Raw genomic sequence first — 23,137 nt, 5'->3', positions numbered from 1 at the left:
TCCTCTTCCATTGCTTTTGATAGCTTATTGTATGACCCAAGTCATTTCTACCTGCTATCAGTCTGAGAACTTCAGAAGCAATATCTTCCCACACATCTTGTAGTACTTGAGAATCCAGGAAAATGGTGGGAGGTGAAGGTTGTTTAGAGGGTTTTGGAGGGGCAAAGTGTACAATGGGTAGGTTTGATGATGATTGGTCATTTGTAGTTAAGGATTGGCTAGTTGATGGTTGGTCAGGAGTGGGGTCAACTACCATATCAGAGGCATGATCATCTTGATCATCCTCAGAGTCTGTGTCCATATCACATACACCAGTATGATGGGTGATCTTGATAACTTGTACTGGTGAAGGAGTTATGGAAGCAGGGGTTGGCTCAGGAACAATGTGTTCAGGAGCAGCAGTTTCAGATGCAGGTTCAGGAATGGGTTTAGTAACTGGTTGTTCATGAACAATATGTTCAGGAACGGTCTTTTGAGGAGTGACTTGTTCAAGAACAGATGGTTCAGGAACAGTTGGGGGTGATGAAGTTGTAGGGGGTGAAAAGGCTTTTTCTGGTGAAGGTTTTTGTTGTGGGGGGTCTTCTGAAATAACTTTATCAGAAACAGCTGCTTCTGGAGTTGTCTCAGAGGCTTTCTCTGAGGTTGACTCAACATTTTCTGGTACAATCATGTTGAGGGGTTGAATGTTAAGAGGTTGAGGGTGATGGCGGAGGATAGTATCAATGACTCTGTCTCTCTGCTCAGCCATTTTTTCTATCTTCTGATTGATTATATGACCAACTGGCTTAAAAGTGCTTGACTGAGAGGACTTTTTGTTGGTCTTGGTTGATGTTGAATGGCTTTTTACTGGCTTACGAAACAGAAGACTTATAGGTTTATCATCATCAGAATCAGAAGATGATGATGAGGATTTTGAAGAGGGTGAAGGAGAGTCACTGGATATCTCATGTACTATTGGTTCTGAGTGCGTGAAGATATTACCTGTTGTAGAGGGTTCTGAACAATCAGCTGACTTTAATTGATCATCTTCAGCAGTGTCAGGAATTTTAAGAAGTTGTGATGCTTCTGTTATTACCCTCTCTTGAAGTTCAGAAGCAATCTACATAGCTTTTCCAATAGCTTCTGACACATTAGTAGCAGCTTCAGCCTTCTTGGTAATAAGAGGAAAATCCTTGGTCCTCCTTACTGCTTGCTTCCTTTTCTTCTTTGGTATTGCAGGTTGATCAAAAGCAATACCAATACCCAGGACCACGCTAGAGTTGATGTCTTCAGCCACTTCTTCAATTGATGGCATTGCAGAACCACCAATGTTAAGCTTATCAGAAGTGACTTTAGACTTCTTCGCAGATTTTTCAACCTCTAGGTATTGCTCTGCAGTCATCTTCCTTTTTGACTTTCTGCCTCTAGCTCGTGGCAGAGCACCACCATACATTTCCTCTGGTACATCTTCCAATCTGATTCTCTCATTGGTTGCCTCAAAGTGTTCCTTGATATAGTACATCTGCACTTCAAGAGGATCCTTCTTGCAGATGGGTGGAAAGTCCTTCATAAGGTCAGACTTAGCAAGTGATTCACTCAAATCATTTTGAAGCTTGGTGACAACAGTGATCAATTTCATATTCTTGAGGGTTTGTGCATTTATGAACTTTCCAGTTTTAGTATCAAGCAGCTCATCTGTGAAGACTTCAGCACTGCTTAGCTTGTCCAAGACTCCTCCTTGATAGAATATTTCTGACAAGAGTCTTCCATAAGGTACCCAGGTTCTATTCTGCAGCTGACTCTGTTTCAGACACTCTATCAAGTACTTGAACATATATTTTGGCACGTTCACTTTCTCCTTCTTAATGAAGAGCTGGAGAAAGACCTTCTGTGCCAAATTGGGTTTCTCACTTCCACCACATGGAAGTAAGTCCTCATTCTGAATCTTCAGAAGCAGCTTCTTATCCATGCTCAGATCAGCATACTTTCCTGCTTGCATGGAGTTGTACAGAGCCAAGTTTACTTTCTCTTTCCAGAAGCGTTCTTCAGCTGTACTTGAGAGATCAATTCCAGAGTATTTTCCAAGGGCTTCTCTACGGAGTACAGCTTCTATCTGCCATTCTGCAATTCTCACTGGAATACCACAAATACTTGACCTGATTTCAACACCTGTAAATGGCTCAAGTCCCATTACTTCTCTGGTTTTCCCTTCCAGTTCGGGATAAATCAACACCATTTGACTTTCTTCAGCTATAGACGCAGCTTTGTCATAAACCTTAGCTCTCACCCAGAAGTGTCTAACCAATGCTTCGTATGTTGGTCCATTCAACATCTTGAAGTAATGCATAAGTTCCTGCTTTTCATAGTAGCTTCTGATCCAACACTCATGGAAGGCGAGTGATTCAAAATCCACCGGATTTTCTATTTGAACCGGTAGTTCCCATTCTTCCAGTTTCATACTTCTTCCTCTGTAGTCATATTCAGGAACCATTCGTGCAGAAGAGTCTGAAACTTCCTGTTGCGAGCTTGATGATGCCATTTGATGATGATTGAAGAAGATTTAGAGAATTTAGGGTTCTAAGTTTTTTGCGCTTACTTCGCAAGAGGTTTGAGAGCAAATGTGTTTGTTGTGAGTGAGTAGTGTGTGAATTGAAAAAGTGTTTAAGAGTAAAAACGTTTGCAATTCAAAAGAGACAAACAAACATAACATTAATGACAAATTGGGGGCGCGTGAAAAGTACTTTCAAAGCTATTAAATCATCATTTCCCTTTTAGTTATACACCAACACATACAGGCCACGTAAGAAGTTCACAGAGTAACTACCAAGTTAGTGGGCCAGAAGTTACTTTTAAAAAGTAACTCCCAACGTTTCCACTAATTCAACTATTCAGAAGCAATAAATCCAGCTTCTGGACTTCAGATGCTGACGTCATCATTATCAGAAGCGAGTTTTCCTCAGAACCTCAATAAAGAGCTTCTGATGGACTACTGCTTCTGAACTAACTTCAGAACCTAAAATCCTATTCAGGAGCAAGCAAGCATTTAATCAGATACAAAGTGCATGTTCAAATTTTTCTCTATAAAATCAAATCTTTCAACAGTTAAAGGCTTAGTAAATATGTCAGCCCATTGATTTTCAGTATCAATGAATTGTATATCTAAAATTCCTTTTTGAACATAATCTCTGATAAAATGGTGTTTGATTTCAATGTGCTTAGCTCTTGAATGCAAAATTGGATTTTTAGACAAACAAATAGCAGCAGTATTATCACAATAAATGGGAATACTGTTAGCAATTATCTGATAGTCTTCCAACTGATGTTTCATCCAAAGTAGTTGTGTACAACAACTTGCAGCTGAAATGTATTCTGCTTCTGCTGTAGACATAGCAATAGTTGTTTATCTTTTGCTAGCCCAGGATATAAGATTATCACCCAGAAATTGACAATTGCCACTGGTTGACTTTCTTTCAATCCTATCACCAGCATAATCAGCATCACAGAATCCAATTAGCTTATAATCTAAGGATTTCTTATAAAGGAGTCCAAGATTAGTTGTTCCTTTCAAATACCTGAACATTCTCTTGACAGCAGTCATATGAGATTCTCTAGGATCTGATTGGAATCTTGCACACAAGCATACACTGAATAAAATATCTGGCCTAGATGCAGTGAGGTATAACAAAGAACCAATCATACCTCTATACAGCTTCTGGTCAACTTTAGCTCCTTCAACTTCTTTGCTTAAGGTGCACGTAGGGTGCATTGGAGTGTTCATCACTTTACAATCTTCAAGCTTGAACTTCTTCAGAAGCTCCTTTGTATACTTAGACTGATGAACATAGACTCCATCTTTGCATTGATTAATTTGAATGCACAGGAAGAACTTCAGCTCTCCCATCATGCTCATTTCAAATTCATCCTGCATTAACTCAGAAAATTCCTTGTAAAGAGATGCATTAGTAGAACCAAATATTATATCATCAACATATGTTTGCACAACAAGAATATCTTTCCCAAGGGTCCTTCTGAAGAGTGTTGTATCAACCTGTCCTCTTTTAAAATCATTCTTGATTAAGAAATTACTTAGTCTATCATACCAAGCTCTGGGAGCTTGTTTCAAGCCATATAGTGATTTCTTCAGTTTAAAAACATGGTCAGGATATTTAATATCCTCAAATCCAGGAGGTTGCTTGACATACACTTCTTCTTCTATGACACCATTTAGAAATGCACTCTTGACATCCATTTGATATAATATTATGCCATGATTAACTGCATAGGAAAGAAGTAACCTGATTGCTTCCAATCTTGCAACTGGAGCAAACGTTTCAGTGTAATCAATGCCTTCTTGTTGACTATACCCTTGTGCAACAAGCCTGGCTTTGTTTCTTGTTACTTCACCTTGCTCATTCAGCTTGTTTCTGAATACCCATTTTGTTCCAATAATGTTCTTGTGCTGAGGTTTGGGTACCAGATCCCACACATCATTTCTTTGGAATTGATTCAACTCTTCTTGCATAGCTAGGATCCATCCATCATCTGAAAGTGCTTCATCAACTGTTGTAGGTTCAATCATTGAGATTAGTCCAATCATTGACTCTACTTGTCTGAAATGTGATCTTGTTCTTCTTGGACTATCTTTGTTTCCAATGATTAGCTCCTCAGGATGTGAAGACTTGTGTTTGAATGTGTTTCTGGGAGGATCTGCTTGATGTGAGCCATCTTGTGCTTCATCAGAAGCAGCTTCATCTTGCGCTTCTGATGTGGGTTCAGCTTCTGGACTATCTTCAGATTCAGCTATCTGACCAGGTTCTGGAGTAACTTCAGGAACCTGTATCTCTGCAAAACTTTCATCTTGCTTTGAAGTTTTATCTTCAAGCTCCCTGTCATCAAATTTAACGTGCATAGATTCTTCAACACAGAGTGTTTCTGAATTATACACTCTGTATGCCTTTGACCTTTCAGAGTAACCTAAAAAGATTCCTCTTTGGGCCTTGGCATCAAATTTCTTTAGGTAGAGCTTGTTGTTTAGAATGTAACATGTACATCCAAATTGATGAAAGTAAGAGATATTGGGTTTTCTTCCTTTAAAGAGTTCATATGCTGTTTTCTCCAAAATAAGTCTAATATAAATCCTGTTTGGAACATAACATGCTGTATTCACTGCTTCTGCCCAAAAATGTTTAGCCAAATTGTTTTCATGGATCATGGTTCTGGCCATTTCTTGTAAAGTTCTATTCTTTCTCTCTACAACCCCATTTTGTTGTGGAGTTCTAGGAGAAGAGAATTCATGGATGATTCCATGTTTTTCACAAAAAGCTTCAAATGGCTCATTTTCAAATTCTTCACCATGATCACTTCTCATTTTCAAAATTTTTGACTCTTTTTTAGTTTGAATTTGTGTGCAGAAGTTACTGAATACCTCATATGCATAATCCTTACTTTTCAGGAATTTCACCCAAGTCCATCTGCTGTAATCATCAACAATGACTAATCCATATTTACTTCCATATAAGGATGCAGTACTCACTGGTCCAAATAAATCAATATGGAGTAATTCTAAAGGTCTTGAGGTTGAAACAATGTCTTCGGTTTTAAAAGATGATTTCATAATTTTCCCTCTCTGACATGCACCACATAGTGCATCTGAATGATAGTCAATGTCTGGTAGCCCTTTCACAAGTTGTAACTTACTAAGCTTAGAGATTAACCTCCAATTAGCATGTCCCAACCTTCTGTGCCACATCCATTTCTTATCATTCACTGATAGTAGGCAAATCACCTTCTGATCAGCCAGTTCAGAAAAATTGATTTTATAGACATTGTCAACTCTCTTTCCCTTGAACATAATGGATTTGTCTTCCTTGTTGATTACTGTACAGTTGGGTTTTTCAAAAAGCACATCATAACCATTATCACAAAATTGACTAATGCTCAAAAGGTTATGTTCAAGACCATCTACCAACCATACATTATTAATTGAGGTAGAGGAATTACCAATAGTTCCTGTACCTATGATCTTGCCTGACTGGTTGCCTCCAAACTTCACATTTCCTCCCTCTTTCATTGTTAGGCTGAGGAACATGGACTTGTCTCCTGTCATGTGTCTTGAGCAACCGCTGTCTAGGTACCATGATCTTTGCTTTGGCACTGCTCTTAGACATACCTGCATCATTGACATTTTTAGATTTAGGTACCCATTGTCCTATGGGTCCTGGAAGGTTAGTACTTAAGGCTTTACTCTTCACTTCTTGTACCTTGTGCTGTGAGTTGGGTTGCTTCTGATTAACCATCACCTTAGATTTTGGTACTTCAGAAGCAGTAATTGTCTTCTTCTGAAACTTAGATTTCAGAGCCTCAGACTTTGGTTTCACCAGACTCTGAGGAATAGGTTCTGATCTTTTCAGGATCCTAACCTTTGAAGTCTTGGAATCAGATTTGATCATAGCCTTTGACTTAGAGTTCTTTGGCTTTGAAGTAACCTTAGCCTTAGAACTAGAAGCTTCAGGTTCTGATTGAACAACAGTTTCCAACTCAGCCCCTTCTGGTACAAAGAAGGTTTTCAGACTTTCCTTGATGCATTCACAACAAGATTTTAGATTGGTTTTCTCAAGTTTCACTTCTGGAAAACCAATTCCTCTGCCATTGTTCTTGTAAATGCTATAAATCATAGAAGCTACTCTGCTTCTGTCAATGCCAGATATAATAAAATCTTCAAGAGGAATTTCATGGTTACTTAAAGGTTTTTCATTACACTTTTCTTGTAGCTTCTGACATAAGAACCTGAGCTGATCTTCATATGTTTTACATATGAAGTCAAAGCCCCTAAGTCCTTGTTCAGAAGCTTTCAGATCCAATAGATTTGATTTTTGCTGTTGTACCAAATCAGCATATTTTTCTTTTAAATCCTTCAATTCATTGGTTCTTACTTCAAAATGTGTAAGAAGTTCTTTAAGTGACTCAACAAGTTCATCTCTGGGAATTTTGGAATATACCTCGTTTTCATCTTCTGAGTCTGAATCTGATCCAGCTTCTGAAGTTGTTGTTGCTACCAACCCAACAGCTACCTTTGCATCTTCATCAGCTTCCTCTTTATCAGATCCAGATTCACTACCCAAATCATCCCAGGTTGCCATTAAACTCTGCTTAATCTGCTTCTTGAATTTGCTTGGTTTAAATGTAGACCTCTTTGACTTGTCCTTTGACTTTTCTCTTTGAAGATCAGGGCATTCAGCAATGAAGTGTCCAGGCTTCTTACAGTTGAAGCATCCCTTCTGATCTTCTTTCCTTGAGCTTCTGGAGTTACCCCTTCTGGCGAGAAACTTTCTGTTCTTCTTGGCCAGATACTGAAGTCTGTTTGAGAGCATGGCCATTTCAGCAGCATCTGGTTCAGAATCTGAACTTGACTGTTCTTCCTCTTCAGATTCAACCACTTTGAGAGCTTTTGATGACTTGCCTTTGGATGGAAGAGCTATTGATTTACTCTTCTTAGTAGACTCGTGTTCATTAAGACTTAACTCATGAACTTTGAGAGAACTAACAAGATCTTCGACACTTAAAGTGTTTAAATCTTTAGCTTCCTCAATGGCAGTCACCTTTGATCTCCATCTGGCAGGTAAGCTTCTGAGTATCTTGCTTACATGATCAGAAGCAACATAGCTCTTCTTTAGAATCTGTAGCCCAGAAACTAAGGTTTGAAACCTTGAGTACATCTCCTCAATAGTTTCATCATCCTTCATCTTGAATAACTCATACTGATGTACAAGCAGGAGAGCCTTTGCTTCTTTGACCTTCTTGCTCCCTTCATAGTTTGAACAGAGAGAAGCAAACATAGCTTTAGCAGTGGATTTGTCACTCATCTTCATGTATTCTGCTTTGGGTATGGCAGTGACAAGGGCTCCTCTGATAATATGATGCTTCTTGTAGAGTTTCCTCAGTTCTGGAGTATGTTTCTTTCTATCCACAGCAGCTCCTTCTTCATCAAGGACTAAATCACCAACACCATCTTCCAGAATATCCCATAATTCTTCATCTAGGCTCATGATGTAACTGTAAAAGTTGGTCTTCCACCAAGAGAATTCTTCAGCATCTCCATTGAATTTTGGAATCTTTCCAACACTGGATTTCTTACTATCACTATAATCATGTGAGACATTTTTATAGCTAGTATCACCAGAACCAGTAGGAGGAGGAGTAGACATGTTTTTCTCAGATCTTTGACTGTTGCACGGTTAAGTGTTACACAACAGACCAAGGCTCTAGATACCAATTGAAGGTGAGAAAAACACAAGAAGGGGGGGTTGAATTGTGTTTTGAAAATTCTTCGTTTCTCTTAAAAAAACTGAACACACTGATCAGAAGCTAAGTGAGACAGCTTCTGAAGTGATAATCAGAATCTAAATGCAGCGGAATAAAACAGAGAGAGAGAAGAAGAACGACACAAAGCAATTATACTGGTTCCTTCCACAAACCGGAAGTAGTCCAGTCCCCCTTGCACTTCCAAGGAGATTTCACTAAGAGTAATATCTGATTACAATTGCTCAAGCACACAAGCAAGAGACTTCCTTTGCTCAAGCACACAAGCTAGAGACTTCCTTTGCTCAAGAACACAATCAAGAGACTTCCTGCTCAAGCACAACTGCAAGAGACTTCCTAACTAAACAAAATTACACAGAAAATTGTTTAAGGTTGAACACTTGATATACAATCAGAGGTGCTCACAATACAAATCAGATACAGACTCAATGGACTTAAGAATTTCTAAGATATGACTTTGAGACACAGAAATTCCAAGTGAATGCAGAACAATTTCAGCAGAGGTTTGGTACTTGTAAAAATGTTGAGAGTCTGTCGTTCAGCATTAGCGTTCTTGCATTACCAAAACTCTAAGTCTTCACTCCTTTATATAGAGGTGTGAAAGAGACGTTGTGAAATTGCCAGCAGTCGTTGTTTGAAGCTTGATCTTTCACCAATAATCTTTTGCCAGATTTGGTTGTTGTCCTATGAAGAACCAATTTGAAATCCATTCCTTATCCAAAGGAACATCTATGCAGGCGAAGCCGTATTCTGGAGCTGTTTTCTTGTCTTGTAGCGTGGACACAAAACAGATTAGTGGAGAAGGTGGTTGTACAGTTCGTACAATAGTACAATGTCAACGCTTTCGTCCAAATTGCAAGCACATGCCTTCAAACACCTTTGAAATGACCGTTGCAATGTTCCACTAATTTTTGCTATGTTTTCGAATCCAGTAGACAGCTTTTGCAATGTAGATTCTTCAATCTTTGAATCTTTTGCAAATCCAGTTGATCTTCAGCTTCTGGTGAAATGACTTCTGATGAGGCAGCTTCTGATGATGCAGCTTCTGCAGCTTCTGATGGTGCAGCTTCTTCAGCTTCTGATGATGCAGCTTCTGATGATGCGGCTTCTGATAATGTGGCTTCTGGACCTCTTGTCTTCAGGAGCACTATTCTTCAGGACCGCTTTTACTATCTTCAGGAGCAGCTTGACTTCAGGAGCGCTTTCCACTTTCAGGAGCGTATTGCCTTCAGAATCATCTAAGCTTCATTTTCTTTTGCTCTTTATTTGCTCATTCAGAACCAATTAATGATGTAACTTTTTAACTGTGGTCCTGTTCACTTGAACAAATATTAGCTAGTCCAATTTACAATTTTTAATACCTTGTTATCATCAAAACTCTTTGAGGTTCATTGTTAAACACATTTTGTTCCAACATATTTCACCCTAATACTGCATCACGGTGGAGTTTTAGAACGAGATGATAACCGTAGACTTAAATATATTGGTGGTGAAACCTGTGTGTGGGACAAAATAGAGTCAGATGATATCAACATGTTTGAGATTGAAAGTTTGGTGAAACATTGTAAGGGTTACCACATAATTGCTAAATTGTCTTACATGAAGCCGTATAAAGGTGTGAAATCTGATCTCAATATTTGTCTTTATCCATTGACGACTGATAATCATGTTATGGATATGGTTGAAGTTGCAAGGGCTAATGGGAATGAAGTAGAAATTTTTGTCGAACACCCGATTGAAGAAAGGGAGGAGCTAGAAAGAGACATTGAAGAGGCTGCTACACAGAAAAAAACGAAGAAACCTGAATTGGAAAGATCTACTGAAATTGATTTATTGAGTGCCGAGGAAAGAGCTGTTATTGACACATTTCTTGCAAATGTTCTAGATACCCATTTGAATTTTGGTGCTACTGAAGAACACATTGAAACAACTGCTACTCAAATTATTGAAGGTGTTGAAGCTACTGAATATGTTGCCGATCAAGCGATCGAGACAACTGAGGACGCTCGAAGAGGAGAGTCAAGAAAAGGGAAAGAAAAGGTAACTCAAGTACCTAAGAGAAAAAGATCATTAAGAAGAAACAATAGGATTGGTATCACAATTAACGAAGAGGTCCCAATGAATTTTGATTCATCTAGTGAAGATAGTGATTTGGAGGAGGACTTTGAGATACAATATAGGGCAGGGCACAAGGAAACAATGTTTGAAGTTGGTGATTCCAGCCATGAAAACATTCCAAGGTCGGCAAACATTGAAGTAGACAGAGATGAGAACAACGATACTTATCATTCGGAGGAACTAAGGAATCCAATCAGTAATGATGATGAAAATGATGGAAGCGCGAACATTGTTCATCCTCAATTCAATGAAAGTGTTGGATTTGGTCATGTTGATTTGAAATTAGGAATGGAGTTTAGTACCATTCAGATGTTTAAATCTGCTGTCAAAGATTTCGCTATCCATCGGGGAAGTGATATCAAATGGGCAAGGAGTGACCAATTAAGGGCAAGTGCAATTTGCAAGAAAGATGAGTGTGATTGGAAAATATATTGCTCATGGAATGAAAAGTTAAAATGTTTCCAAGTCAAAACATATGTTACAAATCATACTTGTAGTAAACTCTCCACTTGTAGGAAACCCTCCGCGTATAAACAAGCCAACAGGAAGAGAGATACCGGAAGACCGAAAAAACAAAGAAGGAAGGATGGCGACGAGGAACCTGTTAATGGCCATAACATGAAGAAATCATACAATGAAGCCCAATGCTGAAAGTGTGGATTACTTGGTCACAATACAAGACGATGCACGAAACAAAGTGTTGCAAGGAGACTAAGGAATTGGATTCCACCTAAACTACAACAACCACAAAGAGAATATCATGTTGCAGACCAGGATAAGGTTGTTGTTGAAGAAGGGCAGATGAATGAAGAATATGAGGAACAACAAGTTAGAAAAAATATGGTTGTTGCTGAAGAAATGGTGCAAGAACAGGTACATAGATTATTGCATTTTTTGTTAACAATACTGTAAGTGTAACCCTTGAGTCAATAATGCAGTATTTATTTATTTATTGTAGCCTGTAATTGCTGGGAACACTGTTGAACTTGAACATATTCATGATCATGCAGAAGCACATGCCCAGCCGGTAAGAATTTAGGGTATAATAGATTTCATTAATAATTAGTTTTAGAGTTCAATAAGTAAATGGTCCCTCTAAATATACCAATATTTGATTTTAGTCTCTCTAAAATATTCTTTAGGCTTGTAATCCCTCTAAAAATTTTCAATTAATCCCTACTTTTTATTCAACTTATGTTTAACCTTCATATTTTTCAATGAAATTTTCCAGAAAATGAGAGAATATTATGACAGTCTCTCCAAAAAAAAAATTAGAATTTTTTAACAAAACATTTAAATATGAATTTTAATTTTTTTGGTGCTAAAAAATTCATATTAAATTAATGTTATGTTAAAAAATTCTATTTTTTTAAAAAATATTGTCATAATTTTCTGGAAAATGTCATTCAAAAATATGAAGGTTGGACATGAGTTGACTAAAAAATAGGGACTAATTTCATTAATGACAAATTTTGAATAGACGTCCTCGTGAGCTTAGCTCAGTTGGCAATGCATAAAATATGCAAGGTCCGGGGTTCGAACCCGGCCACCACCAAAAAAATTTTTTTTGAAGAGACTAAAATCAAATATTGATATATTTAGGAAGAACATTTACTTATTTAACCCTTATTTTTAATACGTAGAGCTAGATTTTCTTAGAAGTGTGGAAATATAGAGTTAATAGTGTACTATAAATTTCTCACAGGTTTTACCAATAAGGAGGAATGACACAAGAGAACCAATCATTTCAACCAAGAGTTCCAAGTATTCAACAATGAGGAGGGTCTACTCCAACACAGGTCACAACATCAAGATTTCCACAAAAGAAGCGGTGAAGAATGATCATGTTGTTAGGGTTATCAGAGGCTATCTTTTGGATATGTGAAAGTTATTGAACTTGTTGGTTTATGGTGACTTATTTATGGCTTTATTTTACTTTATTTTCCAGTATCAATGATAACTCTTTCATGGCACTGGTTTGCCTTTATTTTCAGTGTTTAATGACTTTTTTTTTTTTTTTTTGAGAGCCAGTGTTTAATGGCTTATTTATACACTTATATGTTTGTGGGCAAATTTGCTTCATTTTGACACATTGTTTACTTGGAGTAATATACTTTTATGTCAGCCCCCAAGGGCTATATTGATTGTGGTAATGTCAATTAATGACAGAATTAATATGATAATACAGTACGCAATTAAAAAAAAATAATCAAACGACATTCTTCATTTTCAACCTCATGCCACAAATGGTTGCATACGCTAGTGCAGTTGTTACAAGCAAATTTTAAGTCATAATAATTTATTGATTTAAAATCTTTCGAGAGTGTCCTGAACACTCGTTAGCAAAACCCATTAATTTAGGAATGGCATTTGACCCCAAGCCTAATGGGAACCGACAAAAGATGTCCATGATTGGCGGGTCAATACCCGCATTATTGGGTTTGGACCTAGGTAATTAGCCCCAAATTTGAACAGGTATGTGGGAGGGTAAAAACATTATGGTACCCAACCCACCGTAGAGCCCACACATGATATAAACTATAACTATTAGGGGTGTTCGTGGTGCGGTTTAGTTCGGTTTTGAGGTTAAAAGTCATCCAAACCGCAAGGTAAAAAGGTATGCAGTTTGGTTTGGTTCGGTTAACTTTTAAAATAAAATCCGAACCAAACCAAACCAAACCAATTCGTTTTGGATTGGATCGGTTGGTGCGGTTTTTTTTAGGCAATAATTTATTTGTTTCCAACATTAAAATCAAATTAAAAAGTTAAAACACAACATATCTTCAGTAATGTTTTAAATTTCATCCAACTTTACAATTTTATTTTCATCGAACAATGTTCTCAACTACATAGACCAAATTAAAACGTGAACAAAAAGTAATCTAACTTTGTAAGAAATACAAAAGACTAATTTTTTTATCATTCTTAAAGAGTTCAAGTAGCACATAAATACATTTTTGAAAGAAAAAGCAAAGAAGAATCTTAACATGAGAAAAATATGTCATTTTATTAAAGTTTCCATTGAGTTTTTCTGAGTATTGGTCTAGGTGATATGTATTTAATTAAAGTTTTTCCTATATTGCGGTTTGGTTTGGATTGGTTTGGTTGGTAAAATCAAAACCGCAAACCAAACCAAACCATGCGGTTGAGTAAAAAAAGGATTCGAATACATCCGAATCAAATGTGGTTCTTTGCGGTTTCAGTTTGGATTGGTTCGGTTTGTGGTTTTTCTATTGGATTGGTTCGGTTTTGAACACCCCTAATAACTATAATTTTATGTAATACTAAAATTGGTTAATTAATTAATCCTAAATCTTTGATATTTATTATAATATGCACTTGTTTATTACTCTCTCTGTTATTTTTTAAGTGTCGTTTGAATGCGGATTTAACGTTCTTATTTAACTTTCGTTTTGGTATTTTAAGGGTACAATTTGTCGATTATACCCTTGTCTATTACTCTTACATTTTTCAATAAAACTAATTAATGTTATATATTTGAAAAACTAAAGTTTTTTTTTTAAAACAAAGTTGTTTCTAGTTATCTTAAAATTGCCAGATGTTTGTTATAAGAGAGAGAGAGAGAGATATTGTTCAAAAAATAGGAAATTGTTGGAAAATAAGATAGTAACTAACAATTGTTTGTTACGAGAGAAAGATAACATATTAAATTTATTAGAAAGAGATAGTGTGTGCAAAAAAATTAAAATATATTGGTGGATTAAAATAAGGGTATAATAAGAAGTAAAGATGCAAAAATACACTTCGCTAATTTGATGTTAATATTCCAAAATGACACTAAAAAAGGAACTGAAGGAGTATAATTTAGATGATTTTCATTTGACTAAATACTACGATGTGTAATATTTTATAAGTTGATTTAAAAGATTTTAGCTAAAACTCTAATTATTTGTGATGTCTTTTTTTGTTATTTATTGGGGTTTTGTAGTTAAGGTGCGGGTAATGAACGTATGTACGAACCGTAGGTGCCCATAGAACGGGGACGGACACCAGAATTATAGGTCACGAAGGTATGAGCTCGGATTCAGTATTTTTTATAAACACAAACACGAGAATGAGTTATATAATGGGAGCTTCTATGAAGAAGTCGGGCAATTGACTTCTTCGGTGAAGTCGTTTAATTCAGCCAATCAGATTTCAAACCATGACACGTCAGATGTTGGGACAAATTCTAATATGGATCACTTGCTTCATATGTTCCACCATAGATAAGTTTATTTCAAGATCTTAACGGTTAGCTTTATTTAGTCTCTATGTTATTGTGGTACACCCTCTACCCGTGATTTTTCTTATTATTCCATTTCTCTTTTCTCTTTATCACTCATTCATCTCTCTCATATTTCTTTCCCTTTCTTTATTTATCCATATTCTCTTTCTTCCAGATTTTTATCAAATCACTATGTCACTCTTCAACATCTTCATCATACATTCATGATCTTCATGTGAAAAAAATCGAAAAAGTTAAATAAAAAAAAGAAATTACAAAATTAAAAAAACATAACAAGTAATTACATTTGCGTAGAAACAACAACGACGTAAAAATGCAGATGAAGCTATAGATCCATCACAATAAACCTACCATAGATTCCAAAACGTCAACAACAATTTTGGGTATTTTTTGTTGAAATTAAATTTATTTATTACAATTTGAGTGCTTAAAGTTACAAAACATTTCTTGAAATCGCAAAAAAATGTTACTTTTGTTCATGATTATGTGTTTAAAATGAGTTTTTGATGATAAATTAAATGACAAGAAAAATAAATTATTTACATTAAAGCCTAGTTTACATTCTAATATCCTTGCTATAAAATGACATAAATAAATGCATGAACAAAATAATAAATTTAATCCTAAAATATGCATGAAAAAGAATGTAAAAATAATTACAACGCTAAAAGAAAAAATGCATGCAAGACTTGAAAAGAAAAATGGGGTTCAATCACAAGGTGGGGGGTGCAGTGATTAAAAGGACAGATATTGGGCTTCAGACATGGCTGCGGTGCTGGGCTTAAGCAGGAATAATCTGGGCCGTTTGATTGATCATACGGCCCTGATTTGATCAAGGAGTAAAGGCATCAGGGCTGCTGGATCAGAATCAAATTATCCAGGAGCGAGGGTGCACGGTTGAGTGGTGTACTCGCACACACACAAGTCAGCAGCGCTTATAAATAGGCTGTAGAGAAATTTTCTATTCTTTTTACCAACTCTCTTCTCTCTCTTCCCTATATTTTCTGAAGGATGCTCTCTTCTCTCTCTTCTATCCCTTTCTTCTCTGATGGGAACTCCGGCAGAGTTTGGCTTCCGGCGCGGTGGTTGGCCGGCCGGAGTGGCGGCGCCACCGCGTCAGATCTAAAAGGTCACTTTTTATTATTATTTTTTTACGATTTCTTCCTCTACTTCTTCTACTCTTTTCTAAACCCAAAAAAAAATCCAACAAGAATCTAAATTAACTTAGATCTGAGAGATAACAAAACGAGGAACAAATTTACTACCTTATTAGTCTGGATGCTTTTCGATTTGGTTTGTATCCGATTGTGATGTTGACGCGCCTGGGTCGATGGTTCACGTACGACCTTGTGAAGAGTTTGGTTTTTTTTTTACGACGAAACGGTTGATTTCTTGCTGCTGTGCGTGTTCTTGTTGTGTTGTTTCGTTGTAGGTTGTGAAAAAATGGCCTTGTGCGAGTTGTTTATTGATGATATTGATTTAAGTGTGTCAGGGGATTTTGGATCAGTTATGTTGATATTGGTATGGTCTGGATTTTGTGAAATGGTGACTTTGTGAATGTTGTTGGTGATGGATGGAAGGAAATATATGAATTGGTTTCTTGATTTTTGTTGCGGATTTGATTTGTATGCAGGTGATTGTGAAAAATTGTTATGAATTTTGGCCTGTAAAATTGTGCTCGGGAATTTTTGTGTTGGAATTCGTTGCTAGTTTTTTGTGATGAATTTTGGTAATGGTTTGGAGTATTGGTACTGATCGGTGACGATTTGAGGCAGTTGTGTGCTGCGTTTTTTGGCTGTGAATTGTTGAGGTTTTTTTTATTTTATGTGTGTAGGTACTGGTTTTATAGCATCAGTGTTGGAGTTGAAGTTTTGTTGAGAATGAGCAAAAAATCAGTAACTTGGGGAGGAGAAAACGAATTAGTTCCTGTAAATGTGTTTTTTGCAGATAAAGCTTAAAGGATTGTGGCGTGTGAAGGATTGGGATTGGACGATGAGAGCGCGTGACAGACTGGTTTTTTTTTTCGGATTGGACCATTGGACATTTTTTGGACAAAAATAAATAAATAATAATAAAAAAGGATAAAGACTAAAAGTAAAAAAAAAAAGAATAATATTAAAAAAGAAAAATAATTTAGGATGAAATCAAAATTAATTAAAGAATTTTTAAATAAAGATGGAAATTAAAATTAAAATTTAAAGATATAAAAAAAGAAGAGAGACGAGGGCTCGACTCGGAATCAAACATGAGGTATTTTAAAATACCTCTCTGCCGAATTTTTTTACTGAAAAAACAAAGATTGATCAGAGTCAAACGACGTGTGTCAGTGGTATGAATGTAGGATCTTTAGGTCAAAAATTAGGGTATGACAACCTTCTTCCAAAATCTGCTTCTTAAGCTTAGGTACATCCGGTACACAAACTCGATCACGAAACATCAAAACACCATTCTCATCCAATCTGAAGTCCACTCATTTACCTTGATTCACCAACACCAAACGGTCCACAAGTTCCAAATCCTCTTTCTAACCTTCCTTAATTTCCTCCAAAATGTTACTTGTTAACTTCAACATCCCCAACTTCACACCACTTGTCGGCAATTCACTTACCAAACTCAAATCCCTAAACTGCTCGATCAAATCCCAAAATCCTGAAACCACCTTTTGCGTTACTGAAACTCAGAATGGGGCGTCTAACACGCCATAAGTCCCAACTCTTCTTGAATTTGCAGTCGTCACGGAGGTTGCTCACGAATATGAAACATTTCAAACCAGTTATAATCGAGGATAGTGTCTAGGTGATCCCTGTGCTCGTCGGGATTTTTAGTGCTGTCGTAGGTCTCCAGCTTTGGGTTTTTGGTGAAAACGTAGGGAACAGGATATTCTGTTATCTTCCAGGTGAAAGGTCCTTTGTGGAGGCTCCTACGACGTCACTCCGGGGAGCATTCCCCTTCTTTTTAACGACTTTGGTGTGGACTGCTGCTTCCTACATCCGAGTCATCATGATATTTTCTGCCTTCTCTTTGGCGATTCACTAGAATGGAGGTGGTATCGTCAACTATCAACGGAGTTGACGAAGTTTTCTCCATCGAGCTTCCTCGATTTATGTGGCTACTACCGTCAGGATTTTTTCCTGATACTTGTCCACGCGTTCGATTCTATTGCTCTGCTGTTGAAGCAAATTCACCAGGTTAGTAAATGAAGATAATATTGTTTATTGCCTTAGTTAATGTTTTGATGATGTCTAAGATAACTAGGTTTATTTGATGATGTTCTTTTGTGTTGATTAGCTTTAGCTTAGAAACTTGTTAAAGCACCCTAGAAAATCATGTCTCATAGTGTCATGTGATTCTTTGACGTCTTGTGTGTCATGTCTCAAGTGTCATGTGAATCTTTGATGTCTCGTGTGTTGTCATGAATTGCTTGATTCGATTCATGATTCATTGATTCATATCTAGAATTCCTTTTGTCCATTTTCCTTGTGTCACTCCTTTGAATCGAGTCTAACCTTGTCTCATTATATCTTGTATTCCCTTGATGTCTTGTGCGGTGTCTTGTTTTGCAAACTTCATTTTTGTGTTTGAATTGACTCATTATAGTCTGAATCAATTCAATAAAGTTTCTGACTTTATGTGAATCGATTCACACTTAATTTGAATTTATTCATAAACCTCTCTGACTTTGGTTGAATCTATTCAAATTTTCATGACTAGCTACTCAGTGAATAGATTCAAAATAATTTTGAATCTATTCAATCATCTCTCTGACTTTGGTTGAATCTATTCAAATTAATTTGAATCGATTCAAATTCCTCTCTGACTCTGGTTGAATAGATTCAAATCCTGTCTGAATCTATTCAATCTTCATCCTGGGATTTTTGAATCTATTCAAATTATGTCTGAATCGATTCAATCTTTATCCTGGGATTTTTGAATCTATTCAAATCCTGTCTGAATCTATTCAATCTTCATAACTGTCTGAATCGATTCAGACATTAATTGAATCGATTCAAAATGTTGTTTTTGGTCAAAATCTTGTCATAACACACAATTCATTGAATCATTTGCATCTATTCTCTCTAGGTTTCAAAAACTCATTGCTCACTCATTCTTCAAGATTAAACACTTTTTCTTAGAATCACTTTGTCTTTGAGTGTGTAGATTCTCTAGGGTGCTAGTAGGGATTGTAAGTTTGTTCTCTCAAGGAGATTGATTGAGCTTAATTAAAGCTCCAAAGGAAGTGAATAATCTCATTCCACCTCCAAAGGACTTGGGGGTCTTACTAACCGTTCTTGAAGTCGAAGGGGGTTCGTTTTCCGGACATAGCATTGAAGACTCGAGTGAAGAGTTTGAAGGAGTGCACGGGAAATTCAAGGATCCTAAGATTCAAGGAGCACCAAATTCAAGGGGTACTTGAAGTTTGGGGGAGCAGTTGAAGAATTAGGGCTTTAATTTGAAGGAACTCTTGTAAAGGCGTACTTCATCAAGAAGAGTAGACGTAGCCCTTAGCAAGGACGAACAAGGGTGAACTACTATAAATCTCGGTGTTCTCTCTCTCTCTCTCTCTCTCTCTCTCTCTCTCTCTCTCTCTCTCTCTCTCTCTCTCTCTCGTCTTTACTATTATTATAGCACTTGAATATTTGAATAATTGATTAGTGAATTGCTAGCTTTGATCTAAGTAGTGTTTTCTCAATAGATTAATCTAAATCCATTTGATTTAGGTTAAAACAATTTCACTTGGATCAATTAATTGCAATACCAATTCAATTATTCAAATTCATGTGTTTTGTGTTTTCAATTGGTAATTAGGTTTATTGTCATATATGTTTGGTTTGAAATTGTACACCGTTAATAATTTTCAAACGTTAGCGCAATAAAACACTCTAGTAGAGAATGTGTTTTGTGTTTTCAATTGGTAATTAGGTTTATTGTCATATATGTTTGGTTTGAAATTGTACACCGTTAATAATTTTCAAACGTTAGCGCAATAAAACACGCTAGTAGAGAATATTCTCAATAGATTAATCTAAATCCATTTGATTTAGGTTAAAACAATTTCACTTGGATCAATTAATTGCAATACCAATTCAATTATTCAAATTCATGTGTTTTGTGTTTTCAATTGGTAATTAGGTTTATTGTCATATATGTTTGGTTTGAAATTGTACACCGTTAATAATTTTCAAACGTTAGCGCAATAAAACACTCTAGTAGAGAATGTGTTTTGTGTTTTCAATTGGTAATTAGGTTTATTGTCATATATGTTTGGTTTGAAATTGTACACCGTTAATAATTTTCAAACGTTAGCGCAATAAAACACGCTAGTAGAGAATAAAGATAATCTATTGATTGATACTTTTAATGATTAGAAAAGTTTTTTTGGTGGTGGCCGGGTTCGAACCCCGTACCTTGCATATATTATGCATTGTCCATACCAACTGAGTTAAGCTCACGAGGACGATGATTAGAAAAGTTTAAAATATAATAAGTAGTTTTTTGAGATATTATGCTACATAAATATTAAAAATAAATTCAAATCTTAAATAAAATATTTAGTTGATAAAATCAAAGTAATATACGAAATTTGTTGGGATATTTATGTCAAAGTAAATATTTGATTAATAAATATAATAATATTAAGAATAAACATAAAAGAGCACGTGACATAAATCTTACTATGTATATATACACTATTGATGGGATAGAGAACAAATAAATTCAGAGAAGAGGAAATAATTTCTTGTGAGGGAAGGAAAGCGATCGTGGGAAGAGAAGAGAAGAGAGAATGGTATTTTTGTTATCCCTTTTTTCAATTCTAGTTGATCGAAATATTCCAATCTTCTTGAATTTAGGGTTTAGGGTTTTAAATTTTCTCATTCAATGCTTCTTCTCATTCAATGCTTTTAAATTTATTGTTGACGATTTTCATAATCGTTTGTTTCAATTCTAGTTGATTGATTATTATATATGTCTCTTCTTGCCTACCTTTGAATCTGTTTTGGTACTGATTGATCGAAATATCCCAATCTTCTCGGATTTGGGGGTTAGGGTTTTAATTTTCATAATCGTATTCTTTTTCTTTGTTTCATTTCTAGTTGCCTTTGACTCTATTATGCTACTGATTGATTGAGATTTTGGGGTTAGGGTTTTAAATTTGGTGGTATTAATAGAATGTAATAGGATTTAGTACCGAATCTGTTTTCTTTTTTTTAATAATGGAATAGTTCATTGCCTATCATGAATAACCAAACTGTGTGTTGTTTAGGGTCTGTTTGGATTCACTTATTTTATAGCTTATGCTAATAAATAAGCATTAATGTATTATTCATAAGCTTGTTACGTTAGTTTATGAAAAAATAACTTTTCAACATACAATTTTCTTTGGTAAGATCTTATGAATTAACATAAAAGCTTAATTATCCATATAAGCTTTTTTTCATAAGCTCAAAATCCAAACAGAGCCTTAGTCTTGTAACTCATGTTATCAGTCTACATTAAATTTTTTGTATATTTAAATCTATTATTATAAACTAGAATTAAAATATATATACAACCAAATTCTCTAAAATTTCATGTTAAATATTCGAAGGGAGTTTAATCTCATTGCTAGTTTATTAGTTTAGTTAAACATTAAATTTGTCTTTCTTTTACATCTGCAGTTGAATCTTTGACATCTCACAAGCGCAAATGCTTCCTTTCAAGGTTAACAAGAGATATTGGCCCAAAATTCGAGCTGGGCCTAAACCTTGGCCAAAACTTGATGTAAGTTTTTTCTGGAAATGTTAACAAAGTTTATGGGGCCTGTAGCAATGCTTTTGATTGAAACAGTTTTAGATTCTTTGTCGATATTTGATTGAGTTTTTTAATTTTAATCAGGAGAAGTCGATCCGCAAGGCATCATATGAGACTATGCTTGCTGAACTTCGAAAAGACAGGAATGCTGCAAAGTCTGACTTTGATTTAAAAGTTGATGTAAGTTTTTTTCTGGAAATGTTAACAAAGTTTAAGTTTATGGGGCTGGCCTTTAAAGATACTCTTGATGATTCAAGTTTTACATATTTAGTTTCTTTGTTTAATTTTGAATTCTTTAATACTGATTGATCTCTTAACCTGCAGAGGAAGTTGCTGAAGATTGTGAATTATAGAATGGCTGAAGTTAAAAAGGAGATAGCTGCTGAAGAACGAAAGAAGAAAGCTGAAGAACGAGAGAGGAAAGCTGAAGAACGAAAGAAGAAAGCTGAAGAGCGAGAGAGGAAAGCTGAAGAACGAAAGAAGAAAGCTGAAGAACGAAAGAAGAATGCTGAAGAACGAAAGAAGAATGCTGGAGAACAGAAGCAGAAAGCTGAGGACCGAAAGCGGAAAGCTAATATAGCTGAAGTTCGAAAGCAGCCAGCTAGGACCGTTAAGAAAGCTAAAGTTCAAAATCAGCAGTAGAAGAAAGTGTTGGAGACTTAGAGATGAAGAACATCCAGCATGTAGGGCTGGAAATGAGTCGAGTCGAGTCGAACGCAGTCTGAGCTTGACTCGACTCGATAAGTATTGGTTCGGCTCGAAACTCGACTCAAGTTCGATACGAACTTTTTTTTAGATCGAGTTCGGCTCGTTTAAAGTTCGCGAACCACTCGATTCGGCTCGTTAGGTTCAACCCGCTTGCTCGAATCACTTAATTCAAAAATATTTTATTTTTGTTAAATTTTTTTTTTATTTTTCACCCTTTTAATGAAAAACATAGATTGTCTAAAATAAAACTTGGCGAGTATCTAAACAATATTCCAACATATTGGTACATGATTATTCATATGCAATTCATATTCACATATATCACGTACCAAATTAAAAAAATAATAATACTAGGCCCTTCAAAAAAAAAAAACCAAAGAATACTGGCACTTAATGCATAGGTTTGTTTAAAAGCTTGAACTAGAGAGTATATGATACATCGTCCACATTCAGGGTTACATTATTTTATTATTAGCTTTTATTATGTTATATATTTTGTTATATATACATTACCGAGCTAACTCATGAACCAAACGAGTTGAACTATACATAGCTCAAGTTCAGCTCATTTAATTAACGAACTTAATTTTCAGCCCAAGTTCAGCTCATTTGGTTCATGAACCAGGACCAACGAGTTAATTGTCGAGTCGAGTTCCGAACTATGTTCGAGTTAGCTCGGTTCATTGTCAGCCCTAAGCATGTATATGTTAATGTTAGACCTCTTGTGAAGAAGAATATTAGTAAGGGGCGTAAATAAAGCATGCCTAAATATTAGTCTACTGTGTGTAGAGAGTAAGAAGGAGCAATACTAATTAATCTTGTTTATCTATGTCTTGTTATCCGGTACTATTTCCTATACATAATTATTGTAATATTCTGGTTTTGAATCACTCTCCAGAATTATTATCATCACTTAAGTATTTGTATAATGCAATCAGTTTCTGTCCAGTGCTACTTTCTACTAGAATCAGTTTC

At 35.8% G+C, this 23,137-nt stretch overlaps 1 protein-coding gene across 1 annotated transcript; it reads left to right on the top strand.

The window, feature by feature from the left end:
- The first annotated feature begins 20,372 nt into the window (after positions 1-20,372).
- Positions 20,373-22,448, top strand: LOC146915127 (uncharacterized). Its single transcript, XM_085716287.1, has 4 exons — positions 20,373-20,450; positions 21,322-21,424; positions 21,539-21,634; positions 21,779-22,448. The coding sequence occupies exons 2-4, from the start codon at positions 21,350-21,352 to the stop codon at positions 22,094-22,096; spliced, it is 489 nt and encodes a 162-aa protein (XP_085572413.1). The 5' UTR covers positions 20,373-20,450; positions 21,322-21,349; the 3' UTR covers positions 22,097-22,448.
- The last annotated feature ends 689 nt before the right edge of the window (positions 22,449-23,137 follow it).

This window comes from Medicago sativa, chromosome 6 (assembly GCF_051527215.1).
Source record: "Medicago sativa cultivar Bolivia chromosome 6, Bolivia_mono, whole genome shotgun sequence".
In the NCBI taxonomy this organism is placed as follows: Eukaryota; Viridiplantae; Streptophyta; class Magnoliopsida; order Fabales; family Fabaceae; genus Medicago; species Medicago sativa.
The sequence above is the reverse complement of the archived record's forward strand: the minus strand, read 5'-3'. Positions and strand labels throughout refer to the sequence as shown.